General features: G+C 47.9%; 1 protein-coding gene across 2 annotated transcripts in view; it reads right to left on the reverse strand.

Annotated features, from left to right (window-relative positions):
- Positions 1-231: 231 nt before the first annotated feature.
- Hoxa3 (homeobox A3) overlaps positions 232-18,861 on the reverse strand; it is a 43,659-nt gene continuing 25,029 nt past the window's right edge. For both annotated transcript variants that reach the window (XM_026400242.2, XM_026400243.2), the window contains exons 3-6: positions 18,473-18,672; positions 14,203-14,285; positions 2,456-3,098; positions 232-1,073 (exon numbers count right to left, since the gene is read on the reverse strand). In XM_026400242.2, coding sequence (XP_026256027.1) covers positions 262-1,073; positions 2,456-2,978 — 1,335 coding nt within the window. In that variant the 5' untranslated portion in view covers positions 2,979-3,098; positions 14,203-14,285; positions 18,473-18,672 and the 3' untranslated portion in view covers positions 232-261. The remainder of the gene's footprint in view (positions 1,074-2,455; positions 3,099-14,202; positions 14,286-18,472; positions 18,673-18,861) is intronic.

Raw genomic sequence — 18,861 nt, forward strand, 5'->3', positions numbered from 1 at the left:
GCCATTCCAGCAACCAAAATTGCTACGTCACATAAACTATAAAAATGCATTACCAAAGAAAACAAAACGGGGGGGGGGCGGGGGAAGGGAGCGGAGGAGAGAGAAAAGGGAGGGGCAGGAAAAACATTAAAAAAAAAAAGAAAGAAAGAAAGAAAGAAAGAAAGAAAGAAAGAAAGAAAGAAAGAAAGAAAGAAAGAAAGAAAGAAAGAAAAAAGGTGGTGGTGGGGGGGGACTCTCCCGGCACGCAGCCCCAGCCCACCATCACAGGTGGGTGAGCTTGGGAGCTTCCTGAATTCTTCCCTGAGAAGGATGGTGGGCGGTAAGGTCCGTGTAGGTGGGGTGTGGCTCCCCTGGCCCTGGCGCGTGGTGGTGACCGCTGCCCAGCGGCCCAGCAGCCCCGTAGTCCATGGCAGCTGAGGTGGCGTGGGGGAGGTGAGTTAGGCCAAAGAGTGCCGGCCCGGAGTTGCTCATGGGTTCCACATAGCTGCCCCCCACGAAGACGGGGCTTCCCTGTAAGTGTGGGGTCCCATAGCTGCCGTTGCCTTGCAGGCCATGAGCATGCGGGTCATAATCAGGAGTGCCCCCTGCGCTTGCCCCTGCCGCTGCATAGCGTTTCTGTGGGGGTGGGGGTGGTGGTGGGGCACAGCTGGGTAAGGGTGCAGGGTAGGAAGCGGGAGGCAGCCCATAGGTGCCTTGTGGGGGCTTGGAGAAGGGTGGGGGTGACTGGGGCTCATATGGGACACTGTTGACCAGCGAATGCATAGAGTTCAGATAGCCACCAGCGCCAGGAGGCACGGGGCTGCGACTTGGAGATTGGCCTCCCGATGACGTTAGCATGCCCTTGCCCTTCTGATCCTTCTTGTATTTCATGCGGCGGTTCTGGAACCAGATCTTGATCTGGCGTTCTGTGAGGTTCAGGAGGTTGGCCATCTCCACCCGGCGCGGCCGGCACAGGTAACGGTTGAAGTGGAACTCCTTTTCCAGTTCCACCAGCTGCGCACTCGTGTAGGCTGTTCGTGCGCGTTTGGATGAAGCCTGCCCAGGCGGGCTCTTGTCACCAGCGCAGCTCTCTCCTGCCAGGACAGAGAGAGGAAGATCACGTCAGGGGCTGCATATGGCCCAGCCCAGCTCCTGAACCAGCCTGGCCTCTCTTTCTCCAGGACCCAAAGATCCCTCCATCTGTTAGGGCCCCAAGAGGAATAGGATTTAGGTGCTGTCCTCTCTCCTGGTGGGGGAAACAGTATAGGTGGTTAGTCCCTCATTCAGCTAGGGAACAAATTATAGGTTTCTTCAAATAGGGAGGTGGACAGAAATCTCCACTGAGGTGGAGAGAAATCTCCACTTAGCCTTCCTGGTCTGTATTTCCTTCCTGGCACTGACACATTTACTGGTCCTCTAGGCCCATCAGACAAGATTTCCTGTGGGCAGGTCTCACCACCATCATTCTTTTCCAGTATCCAGTAAGTTTGGCACACCTAATGTATACTTCCAAACCTTCTTTTCCTCCTTAGCTGACTGAATGATGAGGCAGCAGATTCAACTGGCCAATTCTCCAACTATCCAGAGATGGGCAGAGTGAAAATCCCAAACTGAAAGGCTTCTGCCCAGAAAGGATCTCCTTGATGCTATCCATTTCTGGTGGGGAGGCTCAGGTCCCTCATGATGACCTATCCATTAGAGCTCCCCATGTCATTAAGCAGCCTACAAGAGCTTTGTCTACAAGTGTTATGCCCTCCTGTCCTCCTTGGCCCCCAAATCCTGGCTCTGGAGGCCCCAGATGCTCAGGCTTGGAGCAGAGCCCTGGCAACTAGAGAGGGCAGGGGCAAAGGTAGCCAAGATGCTAGGAAGCCCAAGGCCTGGGGCCTTTCCTCCATTGGACTCCAGTTCCAGGAGGCCCATGTGGTTTCCATTAAGATGACAAGCTGAATCCCCTCCCCCAGGAAATCCCTGGCTGCCTTCATTGTAACTAAGTCTGAGCAAAGCCTTCCCAGAGGTGAGGTAGCCACTCCATCTGCTGGAGCAAAAATGGCTCTAATCATAGACAAAGCATTGAATCTGACTTGGAGGGTGACTAGGCCTGCTTTTATTCTGCCACATTTCAATATGAGGAGGATGTCACTGTTTCATTAGAATACAGGAGCTGTGCTAAAAGAGAAACAGTGAAGCTGAGGATGGTTCTGCCTAGAGATCAGAACTCCAAAAATGAAATGGAGGGATTCCAACTTCATTAGTCTCCACTTGCTCTTGGGGAGGTCCAGAGAGACTCCCATCAGGTCTGTGTCTGGGGGTTCCTGGTACACAGAGGCCTTATCACCTCCTTAAATTGCCAAGATTCTGGAAAACTTTGAGGTGGGAAGGAAGGAGAGTGGGAGCAGTGGATTTCTGGAAATGTTCTACACTCTGCTGGCTGTGGCTGGAAGTGGCTTGGAGCCTCCTTCAGAAAGCACCCCTTTACCTGAGCTGGAGCCGCTGGTTTTCTGCTTTGTGTTTTGCCTCGACTCTTTCATCCAAGGGAAGATTTGTTTGGCCACGGTGGGCGAGTTGAGCAGGGGGCTCTTGGCTGCGCTGGCAGGGGTGGGGTTGCCGTTGGCATTCTGAGGAGGGGAGACAGAAGAAGGGGGCGGGGGAGCCGCAGGGGTGGGTGCAGGGGGCTGCGGTGGGGGCTGGGGTGGCTGTGGGGCAGGGGGTGCAACCTGGGGTGGCGGTGGGGGCAGAGCCGGGTCACCCAGGCCTGGGGGCTGGCTGGACTGGCCGCTCAAGGTGCGCAGGCACGCTTCGCTCAGTTCATGCGCCTTTGGATGGCCCCCTGCGCTGGCGGGAGACTGGAGTGAGCAAGCAGGTCTGTGATACTCGCCATCAGAGCCCAGAGCAGCGGATGCCGCATATGGCTGCTGACTGGCATTATAAGCGAAACCGTTGGCTGCCTGGTAGGGGTAGCCACCGTAGATCGCGCTGTCGTAGTAGGTCGCTTTTTGCATCGCGTTGTCTCACAATCTTGATCGCACACTCTGACAGGGGCTTGACACCCGTAAGGGCGCACATTGGCACGCCCCCGAGGTCACGTGACGCTCCGCCGCCAATGGCCGCTTGCCGCAGACCTGCGAGGGGGGCGAGAAGCGCAGCGCGGTGAGGGCTCTGCGCAAATCCATCTTACTCTCAATAGCTAAGTGACATGAAAGCCATAAAAGAAAAAGTGGTCAGCAATATTTAGCAGCACGACTTGGCCCCGGGCGCAGGGAGCCGCACTATAAAAAGCCGCTGGAATTTACTGGCAGCTACAAATATTTGCTTAACTTGCGTCTGGAGTTGGGGGATTTTCCGGGGAGAGAAAGGAGAATGACTGAGGCTGGAAGCTGAGTCTCTGGAGCCGAGGTCCAAAACAAGAAAGGCCTGGTAGGCTGGAAAGAACAAGACTGGAATCTTTCTTTTGGATGGGGGGGAAAGAAACGTGGGTGCCCCTTCATCTCTGTCCCTTTACTATCAACCAGAGACCCCAAGCCTCTCCCCTGTCTGGATCTTGGAGAACCAGCCAGAAGGCAAAGGGGAGCTTGGGGGTCTTCCCGCTTTTTCCTGGAATCCCCACTTTAGTACTGACACTTGCCAAAAAGAGCCATAAGATGTGGTTATTCCTCATCCAGCCCCTGCTTGGATCTTCCTGTCCTCAAGAGAGGTTTCTGCACACACACACACACACACACACACACACACACACACACACATACAAAAAAAAAAAAAAAAGTAAGCAATTGCCTTATCTGACCAGGCTGGATTTCAGAAGCTGAGCTTTTTAGGCAGTTAATCTACCTTTGTTCAGGGATAGGACCCACCTCCTCTAAATGAGCTCCTGTGGCTAAGAAGCCCAGAGATAAAAGTTTGGGTGGAACACAGGTCTGTGTGTATGTTAGGAAGGGACCAACAACATCATCCTATCCAGCAAGTCACAACTCAAATCATGGACAGTTCTTTACTCTTTTCCTCTGCTACTTCTCAGGCACTTTGCAGCAAGTCACCCCCACCTCCTTTCCCCAGTTACAAGTTCCCAGATCCCCCTGTCTTGGATTTTCTGAGGTGCTGTTATTCAGAGCAATGATCAAATTCTACCTGTTAAAACATGATGGATTAGAGAAAAAAACAGCCCACCAGGAACCTGAAAAACCAGCGTTCATCTCCATGACCACGGCTTGAACTCTCTTTCCAACTTAACGATAATAGGTTCTGTCTTAGGAACTGCTATGTAATTTGATGTATGGGGGTCATTTGGCTCTGGACGAGGCATGGAAGCACAAGCTATAAAATCCTGCCAGAGTTCCCTGATCTTTGTGTGCTGCTGTTGTTGATATTTGTTATTTGGTCTATTTACCTGATTCAGAAACACCAAGTAAAGGATAACACTAAAGTCTGGGAATGTAGCTCAGTGGTAGAGCACTTGCCTATCTTGCAAGAGTCCCTGATCTCCAGCACCACCAGGAAAGAAAAGAAAAGAAAAGGTGAGGAGTAACAACAATCTGAAAAGCAAGTGAAAACCTTAACCCTTTTTAATTTAGTTTGCAGAAATGAAATCTACATTTTCTCTTTGTTTTCAACCTTTGCATGCTTAACCTCTAGCTCTCAACAAGAAAAGTTCCATATGAGTTGCATATATTCACACACATCACACATTCAAAATGTAAGTCCCTCTATTAACATTGTAATGATAACTCTTTAAGAAAATGGTATACACTTCATGCCCCAACTATGTATATTAAATCCCAGAATTATTCAAGTTTTCCAGGGATAGCAGATGTTAACTAGAAAAAAATAATTTAATAAGCATCTACCAGTGGATGATTATAATTTTGTTTTTAATAATGGACTCCTTTAGATTTCATTATTAAACCAACAATCTGACCAACATCTGGAAAACAGGCACAATTAATTTTCCAGAACCTCAATTAAAAATTAAAGCATCACTTATCCGGAGTTACTGTGCATAATCATGAGCCCTGGAGTACTGTTACTCTTTTGGAAATAGATAAGCAGGTACAGACACCATGGTGGAAAGCAAATAAAGGATAAAGTAAAATTTAAAACTGAATAGCAATTTACTGTCTTGGTTTCTTGTTCTTTCGCTGAAAACAGTTTCTATTACATTTGACAGTGTTAATGTCTGGCATTAGAAAATTTTTTAGATACTAGACTTGTGTAAAAACGTCAGGTCAAGAAATTATTCTAGACACTTGAACAGCAAGATATTAGATAAAACAAAATTAAGTTAATTTTGAACCTGCAATGTTTCTAGTGACTTGCTAATCCATTATCAGGGGCCTGCGGCTTACTTAAGCCTTTTCATCAAGTTGTGCATTGTCTTGTAAAATAACGAAAATACCTTTTAAAAAATCAAAGAGCATAGGACAGCCCCCATAAACTTAAAATATGCATTCAACACCAAGATCCCACCAAAATCCTTCCTATTGTTTGAGGTCCGCAATCACCTTGGACCTCACACAATTCTCCCACAACTCAGCCCCCAAAGTTTCCAACCTAGTAAAGAAGTTGGAGATTTGCCAGCCAGGAAACTTTGCTTTGTACCCCCCAAGCAAGGATTGGGAGTGAAGGGAGTTTCTTCTGCAAAGATCTGTTTCTGGACAATAACCCCCAGGTGCAGGAGCTGAAGGAGGCTAAATCGAGTGCAGGCAACAAGAGCTATTGTCTCTCTGCAAGGTATGCCCAAATTCGACCTCCTTCCTCTAGATACTGCCCCCTCTTTCCACTCCAGTCCCTTTCTTAGTCTGCTTTCACCCCGAGTTTGAACAAGATCATCGAGAAAGAGCCCCTGCATCCCTTGCCCCCTAGCTCCCTTCCGGACCCAGAAAAGTTGAGGCCGAGATGAGGGGAGAGGGGTGAGTGGGGGCGGGGATGGGAAAGCGGCCTGAACTCAAAGTGTAAGGGTATCAGTCACTGCCGGGAAGGAAGCTCCGGCTTGTGAACTCTTCTTGAACCGAGATTTAAGTCTGCAGCTATAAATCACCGAGACGTAAACTCCGCCATTCAGCGCTCAGAGCGGCCGGTTGTGCCCCTGCTTACCTTAACTTCTGAAGAGCGCCGCGAGCGCAGGCTCGGGCTCCAGCCCCCAGCCCGGCTCCGCTGCCCCGCCGGGTCCCCTCGCGCGGGATGGGCACCGACCCTCAGCATCAGCCGAGACGGCGGGCGGGCTGGAGACCCCAAGGCCCGGACGCCGCCGCACACAGCGTGGTCGCCTTGCTGCTCCGGCACGGCTCGCCCAGGGCGGACTGGGGCGGCTTGGACCCCCCTCCCACCCACCCCACCCGCCCACCCCTCCCCCACAACCCCCGCCCCCTGCCCTTTCTGAGGGCAGCAGCCGCGGCCAGGAGATAAGCGCTAGCGCAGCGCCGGGCTCTGCCTGGGCTAGTGGCACCGACTTGGGTATGTTTCTTATGAATATTACACGCGGAGCAACGTCTGGTCGGGGGTGCGGTGGGGGTGCTGGGGGCGGGCGGGAGGGAAGACCGAGGCGGCAGGGGAAGCGCGGGCCGGCGTGGGGGATGGGGCTGAGGCGAGGGGAGGGATAGGAGCGAGAGGGAGCTCTGCGGCGGCGGGAGGAGGGCAGCCTCCCCCCACCCCTCCCTCTCCTCGCTCCTAGGCGTCACTAAAGTCCAGGAAAATTATGCTAATGAGGACGAACGGCTCTCACAAAGGGGCTCTCTTGCTGGGCTCTATTTCTTAAGAATCCGTTTGAGAAACCACACAACCCTCTCCCCTAGTCAATTCCAGTTAGGGGTGGGGGTAAAGGTAAAGAGAGAACCAGAAATGAGTTCCCCAGAGTTTGGGAGTTTACTTCACCTGCCATTCCTGATCCAGGCACCCCAAAGCCAATCCTCAGGGTGCTGGGATAGGGCCTTTCTCCAGAGACCTTCTCAAGAGCCAACCGGTCTCTTTGGTGATATTTTTAAGCAGAAACTCTTGGCATTTTGGTAGGCAGGAGGGAAGTGTCCTGGGGGAGAGGCACATTTGACCCAGGGGTGAAATGAGTGTCTGGGCTCAAGCACAAGCAAGGGTGCCTAGCAGCTCTCCAGTTGCCCACTGAATAGTACAGACACGAAGCTCACCTACAGGGAAGGCAGATAAAACTGATCCCAGCACAAATGGACATGCATGATATGTCTCTCCCCAACACCCGCGTTAGTAAAGTGGTCTTCCTTTACTGAACTGAGAGCTGAGAAAAGGCACGAGTTTGCCTGGTAATATTGTCATAACTTTAAAAAGGATGGTATTCCTCCCAAGTCTTCCCTGAGCTCTATAGGTTCAGAAGCAAACTCTGCAACATGTATGAGTGTGGCAAAAAGAGAGAAATGGAGCTTTCCTGCAATTCCAAGGCGTCAATGGCCCGGTCCTTCTCAAAGGAAGGTGTTAAAAATATAAGTAGTATGTTTAAACTGTCAGGGAGCCAAAGTGTCACCTTAGAGCAAAAACAAAGCCAGGGGAAAGGGAGAAATCAAAAAGCACTCTGGGCCAGGGTGGCCTCATGCATACCAATGGTTTTTGTCATTTATGGCCAGGCAAGATTTATGACTCGGCGCCCCAAAGCTGTAAACAGAGCACAAAACAGCAAACACTTGCTCCTTATGGCATATTGCAGCGGCACAACTTGAAAGCTGGAGCTAGCCGCGTAGGAGGTGAGAGTCAGCCGCAAAAATCCGCTCCGCGGCATTTTCTCTTCAAACCCGAGAGTCGGATATGGCATTTGAAGAAAGGCGGCGTGGGTCAATAATCAACCCGCACTTTCTCCTCCAAACTGCTGACGCGACTCTCACCGCCCTCTCAGCTAAGCCAGCTGCAGGGAAGGCCGGCTCTCTGTGAGAACCTGCCCCGGGAGGGGACGGGATGGGCCCAGAGGGCCCAGGGGACTGAGGGCGCCCAAGCAAAGGCTGGGGCGCCTAGAGCCCATACCTTTTCAGGACGCCAAGACCAAGCCGGGTAAACCACGGAGACTGGACCTGAGGAAAGGCAGGAGCCCGGGGAGATCTGGGGTGGGAACTCAGCTCGGATCAGGGCCTCCACCCGCCCTTGACTAGGTGGCTTCCGAGTCACAGGCCCAGGCAGAAGTGGGGCTCTGACTTAAAGACTAAGGTCTGGCATCCCGACAGGCGGGCCTCATTCTTCTCTTCTGAAATCCAAAGGATTGGCTTTGGAGCAAGCACAGGCAAGATGATTGAAAATAATTTATAACGGCTGAAGTTGTTTGTTGGTTTGTTATTGTTTTTTAAAAGAAAATACGCTTGTCGATTTTTGCCTTCAGAAATTACCCGTTGCCGGCTGTGCCCTTTCTAGGCAAATCCCTCAACAATTCACCGGGCTTCTTCAAACTCACCAAGCTTCTCTTTGCTGAGAGGACCCAATGGCTCCTGGAACTCACCTCAAGTCCCCATGGTTCCTAATTTTTCTTCCAAGGGGACTAGAAGAAAACATTTTCTCAGCAGTAGAAGAGTACTTGGAGCAACAAAGGTGCCTGGTGGTACATTTCTACCATGCAAGGCAATGTCCTGCATATCTGTGAGAGAGCCTCAGCGGCTCCAAGGCTACCTGTGCAACCAGGGAAGAAGGTGAGGGGTAATTGTGGGCAAGAAGAGGCGTTGAAATCTCAGAATGGGGAGAAAAGTCATTGAGGAATTATACTTGCCTGTGAGAGTGAGGCTGGCATTTTGAAGGTAGAAGGGGACCGGCTTTTTAAAATAGCTGATAGTTTAGCTATAATGGAGTGGTTTTAGTTCTTTCCTGGGAGGATAAACCAACCCATGCTCTATAAAAGCAGCTATTGGCTTCTTCTCACTGTGCATGCTTTTATATAGAACCAGCTCAAGAGTCCATCGTTAGATATTTATTCTGTTTGCTGGCATTGAAGCAACAATAAAAAGATGCCTCTAACAAACCTCTATTCCCTTTCTCATTCTTTCTAGCAAAACTATATTATTTATGAGTCTTTAACTGGGTCAAAAATGTGCCAGAACTGGGTCATAAATCATATGAAATGCTGACAAGTAATTGAACAGCAATTAAAGCTTACATTTTATTTCCAAGGGGTGTTTTAGAGCACTAGAAATGGCTTCAGTTAAACAGTTACGGCGGAGATCGGCATAGGGAAGGGCAGAATCAATCCTTCTGTTCTAGGGAAGTAAATTCCACTCGAGTAGGGGAAGTCTGGTTTTATTTTATTTTTTTTTAAGGAAATGAGATTTAAAAAAAAAAAAAAAGTAGAGGCAAATCCAATTCCTAACTCCTCACAGGCACCTTTTTTCCTGCTCCAAGGAACAGAGGAAAGTGGAATTTCTTCCACCTTTTCAAGGAGTTTTCACACTTTCCAGGAGTGTGGGGTCCCCAAAGCCCAATTAGCTCAGGCTTTCCCTGTAATTTGGATGCACAGTTTTAACTCTCATCTTCCTCCATCCTGGTAACCACTCTGTTCCTGGGGCTCTGAAGCCAGAGATGTCTGCCCCTGCTTCCTGATAACTCTGTCTCTAGACTTTTGTCCCACTCAGGGCACACTGGTCAGTTCTTAAACTCTTCAACCTGGCTTGGGGGTATTCAGGGAGCACCCACACTGAACACACCGATGAAACCCAAACATAGTACCAGCTCCCTTCTGAATGTGAGAATAACCCAGCCTCCAGGCAATCAGCATGCTCTCCACCACCCCTAGCCTCTCCTAGGTCTGAGCTGTCTTTTTCCATCCCTCCCAGGCAGACAGTGCTCGGTCCTCGGTGCTCTTGGAAACAATGGCGCTCCCTCTGGGTTGGCTCCTTAGGTCCCAGCATGTGGGGAAGCATGCCCTGCAACCCAGCACTGAACAAAGTGGTTGGAAGCATCATCAATAAAATGGCAGCGCATCTGTACATTTCCTCCATCGATTTTCCTCTTGCATCTGCTCAGGCTGCCCAGGTCAGCCCTAACCCTCCATCCCCACCGGCAAACACTACTGATCTAGGAAATATTTCCCTTCTTCTCTACCCGTCCCCCACGCCTTCCATGAGGTCTTGCCCTCCAGCTCTGTGCTCCGCCACCTCGGCCTGCGCCCGGCACTTCAAAACCCTCCCTCTGCTTGGGGCTGAGCTCCTGGGACTCCAGCCTGGCAGTGGACAAAGCCACCCCCATACTAGAGACTATTGGGCCCACCTAGTAGCTCCCAAGTACTCCTTTCTTTATAACCCTCAATTTTCCAGGGAATTAAACTCAGAGTCTGAGGTACTACTGGGAATCTTTCAAACGGTTTCGTTTCCAAAAGAGAAACAAAGGAAGAGAAAGGCTGAGGGTCCTGTCCATAAGCCAGGGTCTCCTCGCCTGACCTTTGTCTCTCACGGCTATAACTCACTCTAGATATGAACAATCAACGGAAATACCTTAAAATAAATTCCATCCTCTCGGTGTAGCCTCCAGTCCCATCAGCTAGCTCTCCTAGAACCGCTCCATGAGCACTGAAAACTGCAACCCGCTGGAAGAGCACTCTCCGGAGAAGGGGAAGGAGAAGGAGAAGGAGGAGGTGGGTACGTGGGGGTGGGGGAAAAGCTCTCTCTGTGTAGAGAATCTAGAAAACGTAATCACAGGCAAAGCCTGCCTGGGTCTTCGCTCCAAATGCCACAATAATGTGCTGTATTATGTGCTCACGTGGTCATACGTCAACTTAAATCCTTTTATTTGAAATAGGGAATCACTGAAGGAACTAGGTTTCCAAGCCGAACATTTAGCTTTAGGGGAAGAGAAAAGGGGGACCTTGACCAGTAGTCAGTAAGTATACTAAGTAGTAGGATGCTGGGGGCCACCCCCACTACATACACACAGACATGCCACACAAGGAGCTTATCTCCACTTATATTTCTTAAAACACACTCCAAACATGAGGGAACAGCAATGCTATCCATATTCTGAGAGTCCACTTAACTTTCCTTATGACCTTCCTACCACCGTAGACAAACTGAATTCAGCACTCCCAAGTCCCCTGTCTCCTCTGGCACACAGGCCAGAATATGGAAAGGCAAGAGAGAAGCCTGAAAACAACTGGCCTATCATGACCAGTGGAGTTTGTAACACCCACAAAATATACTATATCTACTGGAGACATGAAAAAAGGCCTATGATTACCTGACAAAATGTTAAAACTTCTTCTCCAAGTCCAGCCAATTCTGTTCAATGGGCGCCTACTAGCAAAGATATGCTTGGCTTTAAAGCAGTGAGTCAAAGTTTTGAAAAATCTGGAGGACATATGCCCTGGCCAAATCTGCACTTATACATTTACTCAGTGTATAGCTGAGTGTTACATAAAATTGTTAGAAGAAAAATGTAAGGGGAAATGATCTATATGCCTCTACAAGAGGGGTGGGGGGAAAGTACCAACCTTCACTGGGGTCCTTTGTGCTAACCTATAAGATAACTTGTGACCCTCTCTGCAGGAGGGTCTGTCTACCCTCCCCTAAGACAACTCTATATCTATCAGCAGAAGCTGAACTGAACCAATTCTGTTCTGGAAGAATCTGGTTAAAATAAATAAGCTGCACCCCAGGCTTTACCCCAACTTGTGCCTTTTGCTTGGTGACACTGCCCATTCATTTCAATACTTCAACCCTTCACAAGTTTCCCTTTTCTGGTCTTAGTTTCTGAACTTTGAGTGCTCTAAGGCCAGTGAGCTCCTCAAGCTATATTCTTTTGTTCCTTAAGAGTGTGTCTTAAGCTGGTTATCTCTAAGTCTTAGAAATCAATTGTAGCAGCTGCAGAATGCTCCCTTTCCTTCCTTCCTTGAAAGGGAACAGGAGTCTGATGAGAATATAACGCCCTAATAAGGGGGCCTGGTCATGGGGGTGTCCAAATCAGGCAGGCAATAAAAGACCTAAGCCCTTAGAAGCAAGCCCTGGACAAAGCTGGTGGCAGTATTGCCATAAGGTTCTGTTTGTGGTATAGCTGGAAGAGGACCTCTATGTGACCTTTACCACATCTGACCTAAATCAGAAGCTGAAAAGTCAGAACCCAAAGTGAAAACTTGCCTCTCTCAGATTTGGGAGATGGGGAACAGGATCATGGTTGGTTTCCAAAATGAATTCTCCTGTCCCCCAAGGACTTAGTCCATTCATTCTTGTGCCTCTTGCACCTTATGAACCTCTATTCATTCACATCGAACACTCTACCCTAGTAAGAACTTGGAAGTATTGCCCACTTGCTGACAACTTCCCCCACCACAGTTTCTATAGAAGTATCTACCCACAGATGGAAAGGGGCCCCCTTTAGAACTCTCAGGAGAGTTTTGGACAAATTGAAACTTTTGAGGTCATAAATCAACGGCAGAAGGCACTGGTACTGCTTCAGAGAAATACCTTAATGCCAGCAGGGCCCAGAAGCATCTCAGCTCAATCCTAGAGCCTGTATGCAGTTACCATCCCAGTTAATAATCGAACTGCTGTTTAAAAATTAACATGAAGCACTTGAGATGCAGTGATTTGGTAGGATGAGAAGGGAAAAGGAAAGCCAAAAGAACTTAACTTTTGAGGTAAAAATGACACCCCCCACCCCTAGAAGAGAGATTTTGAGCTGGGCAATTCACAGAAGACCCAACAGCTGAGAGTCTTCCTTCACACTCTGAATTCTGTTTTCCTGGAGCCAAGCTATAAGCCTTTTAAAACCTCAGCTACCAATCTCGCTCCACTCACCCCACTAGCCTCCAACTTGACCAGGCTGTGATCCAGGCCACCAGCCAAAATAGGAAGAAAGTTGGCTTGAAAGGAGCAGGCAACCAAGGATACAGACCCTTAGTCAATATTTGCAAGGCTGTTAGCAGATTAGCTATATCTATACTCAAATACTGCAATCTGATAACTCTATCAAAACTACACTCAACATTTTTGTTGACTCTATTGGTTTTGCCACTCAGCATCAGGTCTCAGCCCACTGAGTGTGTGTGTGTATGTGTATGTGTAGATGATAGATTATTATTTAACATGAGATATTCCCTGTGGTTGCAACTGCAGTATAAATGGGCTCCAAATTCTCTGGATATGTGTATCATGTTATACACATGGCCCCAAACTCTTGCAGCTATTATACCTGCAATTGTTCTGTTGTTTGCAGAAATGCAAATCATGTATACACACTGAGTTGCAAGTTCCTAAACTGTTCCATCTATATTTGATATGAACAGATATACAGTTGCTGAGAAAATATTACTATTATTCTGTTTACTTCCTATCTGATAAAATAATAATTTTATCTAGAGCACCATACTACCACTGAATAGCATGTTGCAATTAATTAACAAGTTGATATCTATCTGGGGAGCAAATTTTAGGGAGCACTTAGACCTAAGGAATAGAAAACAAAATTTCAAAAACTCTTTTAAAATAAGTAATTCCTGAAACAATAAAGCAAATTCATTTGTTCATACCAAGCTTCTGAAAGCTATTCCAGCAGCCCCTCCCCCAAACAGGCATATAATTTATGGATCTTTTACAAGGTAATAAACCACAGTAATTACCTCCCTGCATCCCAAACTAAGAGAACAAATTAAGTCAGAACTTGAAAAGAATTTTAAAGAGTTTTTCCTTGTTCCAAATAGGAAAAGAAAATGTTAGGATTAGAAAGCAGTAGTTTTTCCTGTAGGAAGAACCGTGGGTCAGCCCTGATGAAAAGCTGAAGGAGATCCCTTGGCTCCAAAGGCCTACACATTCAAACACAGCGACTTCTCTCACTGGATAGGAAAAAGAATCAGTGAAACTGCAAGGCACTGAGACAAGTTTCCTCAACCCCGAGAGCTGGTATTTCCAAACTCACAGCCCCAGTGCAGCTGCCTCGGAAGAAAAGGGGAGCAGCCCACGCAGCCGCCGCTGCGCCCATGGCCTCTACTTGCTTTTACCTTGCAGTTCCTTGTGTGTTTTACAGGAAGACACAAACACCCCCTCTGGCTCCCTCCACCCCATCTTTGGCTTCTGCAACCGCTCATCTCCTTCAGCTTATCTGCTGGCTTTAGGGCAGACTCTTTGTCTGCTTCAAGTCCCGCATTGTCGGGGCGTGCAGCTAAAGGGAAGCCTGCTCCCAAACTCCTCCAAAGTTAAATATTGACCAGAATCTCTTTCAACCAGCTGTAGTTGCCAGGAGCTGGGGAAGGACAAACTCCTCCCAAATGCCTGGTGCAAAGTCCTGCTCTGGGAAGAGTTTTGGCAGAACGCTTACCTCCAAAGATGTTTAAATCTGAACCAGGAATTGTCTCCAACTCCAGGCGCTCAGGGAATCTCCTTTTCCGGTGTCCAGGCGGTCTGTGGACAAATAAACAGCAGAGGGTGAACGGTCGCTGCGAAGAAAGGGAGTCGGATGATCGGAGTTGGAAATGCGGCCTGCGCGGGCGCCAGGGTGGCCCCGGGGGTGACGCCGACACGGAGGAGTCGCCAGGGCACTCGTCCATGCGACGCGTTCATAGCTCGAAATGTTCCAGTCTACAAATGGCCCGAAGATGGTGATTTATTTCTGTAAAATAAATACATACTCCATCTCCACATCCACACTCTCTCCTTTTTCTTTCTTTTTTTGGGAGAGGAGGGAGAAGAAAATGGACAGAGAAGGAAGATAGGTGAAGAGGCTTTGCTGGTCGCATTGGTTCCTCTGGGAGAGCTCCTCGGGCACCCCAACTTGGGGAATGTGAATGCACGCTTTATTTTCTTTTGCTAACAAAGGGAAGCCTTGTCTGGAAGCATTCAATCACAGACTCTCCAGAAACCTCACTAATAGCGTTCATTTCTGTTGGCGCGAAATCAGACCCCAGCTCAGTCCACAAACCAGAGACAGTCTTGGGAGGTTTTGTCCTCAGGTTCATTCAAGTACTAGACCAGCCACTTCTTGGTTCTGGTGGGCTGGCAGGACTACCCAAGCACCCACTTCTCAGAGCCAGTCAAATACTTCTGCTGGAAATGGGCAAAGCCAGGGCTCTGGGCAATATTAATATTTCAATATTAGATCAGGGGGCCTACTCCTGCCCTGCCCTGCCCTGCCCTGCCCTGCACAACAGCCACAAGCTGGCTCAACTCTGTAGTACTGCTTCAACCTCATTGGTAACAATATTTGCAACTCTCTTACACTTTTACCAGCAATCATGGGTTGTAGAGACTTCAGCCAACTTTCTGGGGTGAGAGTTGCTGGGGAAGGAGCAGAGAATCATCCCAGAGCTCTGGGCTCTGGCTGCGAGAAGTTCTACCCTCTACTTGGACTCTCCGCAGGGCATTTGCTTCTACAGCCCTAACCCTGAACCCATTCCTCTTTAATCCAGACCTAGATAACTTCCCACATTGCAGCTTGGTTCAAATTCGTCCTCTACTGTCTCCTACATCCATGTAATCCTGCTGAGAGCACTGAGAGGGACTACCAAATAGCTGACAAGCCTCCTGACCCCTGGCTTCACAGCCCACTAGCATGCTGAACAAGTAGCAGCAAACTGGCAGCTGCCTTCTGCCACTACTAGACTCACAGCCTTTACTCTTAGTCTGGTACTTGGGACTCAGAAACCATGCTGGGCCCCTTTCTCTTGTTCAAACTCTCACTGTTGCCTTCATTGGGACTGCCCTTGTCCTTAGGGCTCCTATGTGACCCTGGGCAGGGTGGAGTTCAGCCATCTTGCACTTTGCCACTCAACTTCACCCCAGAAAGAGACACGCTATGCCACCAAGACTTACCACCACCACCCTGCTCCAGGCTTAAGAGTATTGCAATTATTATTATTATTGCTATTTCCTTATCCCCAAGTCTGATATTCATGGCTATTGTTCCCCATAAATCTTTTAGACTAATAAATCACAGAAAGATGTTGCCTAGGTCTCTTGCTCTACAATGGCTGCCACCACTGCTGTGGCCCCTCTCTACGTTTTTGGCGTTGGCTTGCTCCCTAGCTTGCCCAGTGCGGGTGATTTATGAACGCCGGGAAAATTGAACAAAGCCGCTCGCCCATCCTGTGGTATCTCTGCAGCCTTCCCCAGCGTGAATCAGAACATTACCAACTGTCTGCGCATCCGTCCCACTTCATCACCAAAGCCAGGATGTGACCGCAAAAAGCACAAGCCCGAACTCACGTTTCACCAGATGCAGTGTGCTCCCTGGACCCGAAGAAACCCTGAAGAAAAGAAAAGCCCCAGGACCCAGCAAGGGCCTGCCAGCTCTGGTTCTCCACGCTGAAGGGTTCTTTCCTGCCTTCCTGAAGGAGTTAAAAACCTTTGGAGATAAATTTGAGAGTTATATATTTAAAAATCAAATAGGAAGTTGGAGTCTCACTTCTGAGAGATTCATTCCTAGTGAGGCCCTGACGACTCCGATCCATTCCTGATGATCTGCATTAATTATTTAATGAGTCACGTGATCTCAAAGATTACAATTTCAATATCTCCCTGGAACAGGCGCTACACCTTTATCAGCTGCAGCCAGGATCCTTGTTTGGCTTTTTTGCTCCCCAGGCTTCAGGAGTGCATTCACCCTTGCCCTGATCCAGCAAGTGACTGCCGAGGAAGTAACAAGAGAGAAAATGAAATTGGTTATTCTGCATTGTAGACAGTGGGGAACCCACTGCTCTCTCTGGCACCCTGACATCCATCACATCCTGAATCCAGCAGTCAACCACCTGTCTGATCACCAAGAGTAGGGCAGTTTGGTTACATAATATACCAGGGCAGCTTTGATAGTGCATCAGGCAAGAACTTACCTTCTTCCAGGCTATACACACCTGTGGCCTTGCACATCAAGTATAAGCCTAAATGTATACCTTCCATTCCTGGAAGAATAACCTCAGCAGAGGGGAAAATGCCTGTACTTACTCTCATCTTCCGTGAGAGCAAAGGCTCTACTCAATCTACCCACTCATTTACACAAGGAACATCAGGATGGGAGATTATTCAGCTGCCTCAGTTTCCTCATTTGTGTAAATTGAAAAGATTGATCAAAAAATGGTCTCCAGGTCTCTTTCAATTTGGGATCTCTTTCATCTTCAAAAATCAATCCTAGAGAGAAAGGGGCTGCTTCATAAGTCTGGAACTTTCAGAAGAAGGATGCCAAGAGTTCCAAGCCAGAAGCTGCAGACTAGATTTCCTGACAGCCCCAGCCATCTCCCTGATGCTACCAAGGAGATAAACCACACATCTTCTCCTCCTTCTGTTGTTTCCAGCCCATACTCTTTGAGGTACAAAGCAATTTTTCTCCAGTGTGTAATATAGAGAAGGGTTGCCAGAAGCAGCACTTGGAAAAGGTTGAACCTATGTTCTTCAACATAGGAGTGTGCCTAGGTATGTAGAGACCAAGCCTGGCTGAGGGTAGCCTATTTTGTACACAGAACCTATGCATTTGAATGGGGAGCTTCAGATTTCTATTGCATTTGTTCTTTGGGATTTTTCTTTCCTTCCATTTTAAAGAGTCCCTGATCTTTTTCTGTGTTGGAACTGTTAGAAAATAGCCATCAGTGACAAGAACAACAGATTTGGAAGCTCAGGGGAACAGGTGGATGCAGGAGAGATGATGATACCCACCCTATGGGGAGAAGGGTGAGAAGTGGGGGAAAAGGGGCACCTTGGGACAGGTGGATATAAAGGCAGAGACACTGCGGTAGGCCTGTCCCCATATATCTAGGTAATCTTCCCAAGAGCTCCATCCTGGGTATTAAGTACTCTACTATGCCTGTCACAGTTGAATTCCTGCTGTAATAAAACACCGGGTATATCGTAGATTTCAGCAAAATCAGGGAAGAAAGCCTGCAAAGTGCCATTTTTCTTCAAGGGGGAGAGTGTTAAGTACTTAATTCAAACTGTGACCATTAAAGTGTCTCCTATCCTATTTAGGTTGATTTCAGATGTTGACAAAACTTTTATCTCCAAAGTCATGCACAACTTGGCTCTGTGACTAAAGCAGATGAGTGTGTATTGAAGGGAGGGAGGGAGGAAAAGGGAGGGAACAGGAGAGCATGTGTAAGGGTCATTTTGTTAGGAGAATTATAGAGCTTACACAAAATACTGTCTTTAAAGGTCAAGGGTTTGAGGGGCTAGCATGGTTTGCCTTTAAAAAAGACAATTAATGAGATAGAAAATTTGTCCTCTCAGTGAACTCTTATGGTTGCCCTAGCAAAGGGCAGACAATGCAGGATTTTGAAACACAAAGTGAGATTTTTCCAAGCTGTTATAACAAGCTTCTTTTAAGGCCAAACCTGAAGCAGACAAAACAGTGCAAAGAAATGGTATAATCATTTGGATTACTTCCGATGATTCTGGATTTATAAAACCTCTCCAATACCTTAATAATCAATACATTTTGGGCAAAAGTGTCACTTTGTCCTGGAATACCAGAAAAATTATCTCAGTCCTCTCTTCCTTTTCTGGATATAAAAGCAAATGAAAGAAAAACATCCATTTTACCTCTATATCCAACATGGAGCTAAATTACCCAAACCCTTCCTCCCCACAAAGGAAATATAAGTATTTACCTTAAATGATGATAATCTGCCATTTGAGGTTTTGCAGCTTGACACTCAATTTCCACCAAGAGTTTAGGCTTTTTTTTTTTTTTTTTTTTTTTTTTTGAGCAGACAACCAAGATGCTGTGTCTTTGCCTGAGACCACATTATTTGCAAGAAGATCCCTCTCTCCTTCACAGACTTTTCCCAGAGAATGCCTTTCAGAACTGCTGTTGAATTACAAAGAAGTATTTATTGTATGAGGTGATTAATGATTCCTGGGAAAATTGCTATTTTCAGCGTGATTTAATTTCGTTTTACAAGTACGTGTAGTAGGGGGAGGGTTAATAAGTTTCAGCAGCAGTTGCACTGCTTCCAGAAAAGCCTGGCACCCGTTCACACCTTATAAAATGCACTTT

The sequence above is a fragment of the Urocitellus parryii genome, chromosome 3 (genome assembly GCF_045843805.1).
Source record: "Urocitellus parryii isolate mUroPar1 chromosome 3, mUroPar1.hap1, whole genome shotgun sequence".
NCBI lineage: Eukaryota > Metazoa > Chordata > Mammalia > Rodentia > Sciuridae > Urocitellus > Urocitellus parryii.